The following is a 4321-nucleotide window of genomic DNA, read 5'->3' as shown; positions in this document are numbered from 1 at the left end:
GTTACTAATACTGACTCCCATCCCACGGGAATCCCGTGACCCGTGGGATTCCCGAAAAAATGTCAGTCTCTAGTGAGGAGGGAGGCTGTGACGCTCAAGCTAGCCCGACGGCTTGTTGTGCTAATGTCAGACATGCCAAGTCTCCTGGGGGTTTGATAAGCATGTCCCTGAAATGAGCTTTTGGAACTTGTGTGATGTGTGATCATATACTGCTAAAAATTGCATAATTGTATCGTCTTGGCCGATTTAAGGAACAGTCGCCGTATCCTGAACCTTTATCATGTGTTGTACTTCATATGGGGCCCACCCAGATAATGTTGCTTACGGGCCTATTGTTGTTGTTGTCATTACGCCATTGACTCTATTTGTGTTTTTGTTCATGTGTAGTGAAGTCTATGTTGTCATCTCTAAAGACAGGGGATTCACGGAATGCTCCCACTACATTTTGCGGCATTGTTTGGATTCCCAGATTGTTGTCGCAAGTTACTGTCCAATGGTGAGAGTCCCTCTAAATCCTTCATCGTGATCGCAGCTCTGCTCTGGTCAAATTTAGCTACAGTTTTTCTTTGTTTATTTTAAACTCAGGCCAGTTCTACAACATGATTCAAGATGGCCAAATGCCAACCCTGGAGTTTGATATAAACACCCCAGACGACTGTGGAAGGACCTGCCTGCATGCAGCTGCCTCTGGAGGGTGAGGAGACTATCATTAATGAACTCGACCCGGCTACAGTTAAAGTTTGACCAGAAATACGCTTTGGTTATGGAATAAATAAAATATGGAGTGCATTTTGTTCCATTATTGTTGCTAGCAAACACACAGTTTGTAAATTAAATAAAAAAAAAAAAAAAAGAAATGAAACATTTTAATCAAAAATATTTTGGGATTAACTTTGCTGTGTTCTCAGACTTTTTTTTTTTTTCCGTATTTTTAGGTTGTCAAATTTTATATTTGTATTTTTTTTTTTTTCATGTTCTTTCAGAATTAGTTTTATGATTTCCATGTTCTTCAAATTGCATTTTACGTCCGTTGGCTTGTTAAAGCTCAGCAGACCAATAGAAATGGGTCACTAAACAGGAAAGCCCGCCCCCAGGAGGGAAAAACATGTGATGTCTAAATTGCAGTTTGAAAAGAATGCAATTTGTAAAACACAATCTGAAAAGCAAAAAATGGAAAATATATCTGTGAAAAAAAGTTTTTTTATTGGTTTATTTTTTTGAAGAATACATTTTGAATAAAAAGAAAACCTGGAAAATATATATAAAAAAAATAGAAAACAGTGCAGTAACTCTCAAAGCCTTTTCAAGATTAAAATGTTTTTCAAAGTTTGATTTCTGATTACCTTTTCTTCAAAAAACATATTACTAAACATGTTTTTTGCTTGCAACAATAACTGGAAAAAATTCTTAGGCTTAATGATTTCAATCATTGTTTTTGTTGTGATTATCCTATTTTGCAGTAACAGCATTAGCAGCGAGGAAGGTTAGCATCTTTAATGGGTTAAACTCAAACATGGCTGTTTGTAGAGCAGCAGCTGGCGGTAATGAAGCTGTTGTTCTGTCAGATGAGCATACCCCGTCAGACCAGCATACCCATAGTCAATATGCATGTGCAAGATGTTAGATTTGCATTTATCCCTTTAATTTTGTACAAAAAATATACTTTAAACTACCTCAACTAGCATGTATCCCTTTAGTCATGTACAAAAAAACCAAAGCAATTTAGGGTCAGACACAAAAAAGTAAATTGTTTTTTTGTACATGACTAAAGGGATATACGCCCTTTGAGGTAGTTAAAAGTCTATTTTTCGTACAAAACTAAAGGGATAGTCAAGTATTGACTATGGGTATGCTGGTCTGACTGGGTACGCTCATCTAACAGAACACCGTTACTGATTCTACTATCCTAAGTGCGTCCTGGCTTCCTATTGCATATCTTGATCTTTGCTGCTAAACTGTTAAATAATGACCTTTAAGGAATCATTGAAATAAATAAAAACTTCAATCCTTGTTTTATTTGTTGCATATTTTTAATCCCTTTGTTTGGTTTTGGTCTCCTGTTTTGTAGAAATGTCGAGTGTCTTAATTTGCTAATAAATAACGGAGCTGAATTGGATATCCAGGACGATTTGGGGAGGTAAGCTGTAGGAGATGCAGTATGGTCTGAGCTGAAGTTTATGTTTATTTTTTTTTATTCACCTCTCCCCTTTAAAACATTTTGCCTTTCCGTTTCTCACAGATCTCCTCTGCACTACGCCGCAGCCAATGGGAACAGCCAGTGTACGATTTCTCTAGTGAGAGCCGGAGCAGAAGTCAACGAGGCGGATCTGACGGGCTGCAGCCCTCTGCACTATGCTGCCGCCTCGCACACTTTCTGTGGGTAAGAACATTTTATTCTAAAACTTGTCCTACCTGGAGGTAAAACGTATAACTCTTTGAGTTTAAGGTCATAGTATCAGTGGGTGAAAAGGCAACGTCTAAATGTTCCTTTAAGGCTTTTTGCTCCTGCCTTTGTGGTATTCCTGTTAAACAGAGCTTTCCTGTATATTCTATTAAGGCCAAAAAGATGACAGTGCTGTCATTTTAAATCCTAATTATTGTTTTCAACCAGTCTCTATATTTACTTGACAATGAAGATTGCATTCAGCCAACTGCTTTAAGTTTTTATTTTCTGGTCAAGCAAAAAAATCAACAGATAATTTTCAGCAAACAGGAAACTATTAATTTTTCTTTTTCTTTTTTTGGAGCGTCTGTAATTCTGCTCAGATTATGCAAGTTTTACGTTTAACTCAGAGATGGATAGGAAATTAACTGTTAAATTGACCAAAACCATTCTTAGTTATCACTTGCAATGGAAGCAGCAGTTATTATAAACCGTTGCTCTTTATCAACATTTTGGGTTTTCTCCTTTGAAACCTTGGGATACGATGTGGAACTACTTCAGTGCACCGTGTTTAGCCCGTGTTTACTTCCTGGTCTCTGATCCAGTCACATGAGACTGGATCCATGGACACCTAAATAAAGCTTATTGCTCTTTTAACTGCTGGCTTTTTTTTTTCCACAGGGAGGGATTAAAATATGAAGCGAACATAAGCGAGGAAAAACGACAGGAAGCCTGCCTGTGAGTAAATCCGTTTTTAGTTGAATTGTGCAGTTTTACATATTCTAGTGTTGTTTTACTCTGATTTTTTCCAGGGTATTAATTATGGAGAGACATTTAAAAATAATATAAATAAATAGATACTGTTGTTAATACATTTTCAATAAAACCATAGGCTGTTCTAGAAAGGGGCCTACAGGGACCAGTTCCCCTGTTATGGCCCCTTTACCGAAGACTAAAAGATATGCTCTGGTCTATCTAATTTTTTTTCTTCTACAATTCTGTTTCACTAATTTTTTACAGCAGAATTTATTAGTTTTAATTGAGTTCTAATTCCGATTTGATTGAAAATGTTCATTTTCACTTAAAATAAGTCAAAAATATGTAATATTCCTGAATTATGAATGTACCTTGACCTAATATTCCAATGAATAGCTTTATGTGATCTTTTAGATGTTTCTTTAGCTACTAGTTTTTTAGAGTTGCTTTTTTGCTATGCTAAGGGATTTTTATTTTATTTTAGCGATAATCAAAATGAAAATTTTCAAAACAAAAATTAAAATGTTTTAGTTGGAAGACATTTTCATTGTGTAGAAATTTGCCTTCATGCAGCTCTCTTGATATATCTAAATCCTTTGCCCTGTTTTCTGTTTCATGCTTTTCTGTGCCGCCATGAACCCCCAACCACCACCCTGCCCCCCCTTGTAAAATTGTTCTAGAACAGCCACTGCATAAAATAAATTGTACCCATAAAACACCTCAAAATACATAAGAAAATAAAAACTTTTCTCATTATACATCTTTATTTACCTCAATATTTATTTATTTATTAATTTGTTATGAAGATTATTTTTCTTAAATTTTTGTTTCAAAACATGATTAGTTTTTATTTTTTTGTATATTAATATAATTATTTGTAAATGCTTTCATTTGTTTCATAAAGTTTTACGCTTCTTATGTATTTTAAGGACTTTATATATATTAGTGTTGCACTGATACCGATACCAGTATCGGGCGGGGCCCCGATCCAGCAGTAAAATGGTGGTATCTGTATTGGCGAGTACCAACAAATAGTGCACATACTATTTTGAGAGCCAAAAGTTTATTCAACTATTGTCACCCATTCCAGGTTGGCAATAAAAAGTTCTACTGGATTCACTTTGTTTTAGTCTTTTTCCTGCTTCACAAAGGTAGACAGCAGCTTGACAAAGCCATGATGGC

At 35.7% G+C, this 4321-nt stretch overlaps 1 protein-coding gene across 1 annotated transcript in view; it reads left to right on the top strand.

Moving 5' to 3' along the window:
- Positions 1 to 4321, top strand: part of LOC107099668 (serine/threonine-protein phosphatase 6 regulatory ankyrin repeat subunit C-like) — a 20299-nt gene that overhangs the window by 7342 nt on the left and 8636 nt on the right. Inside the window, exons 11-15 of the mRNA XM_015397889.1 lie at positions 414 to 496; positions 586 to 694; positions 2069 to 2137; positions 2240 to 2380; positions 3065 to 3121. Of these exons, the coding sequence (XP_015253375.1) occupies positions 414 to 496; positions 586 to 694; positions 2069 to 2137; positions 2240 to 2380; positions 3065 to 3121 (459 nt within the window). The remainder of the gene's footprint in view (positions 1 to 413; positions 497 to 585; positions 695 to 2068; positions 2138 to 2239; positions 2381 to 3064; positions 3122 to 4321) is intronic.

This window comes from Cyprinodon variegatus, unplaced genomic scaffold, assembly GCF_000732505.1.
Source record: "Cyprinodon variegatus isolate N-32 unplaced genomic scaffold, C_variegatus-1.0 Scaffold896, whole genome shotgun sequence".
Taxonomy (NCBI): domain Eukaryota; kingdom Metazoa; phylum Chordata; class Actinopteri; order Cyprinodontiformes; family Cyprinodontidae; genus Cyprinodon; species Cyprinodon variegatus.
This window is presented reverse-complemented; position numbering and strand designations above follow the sequence as displayed.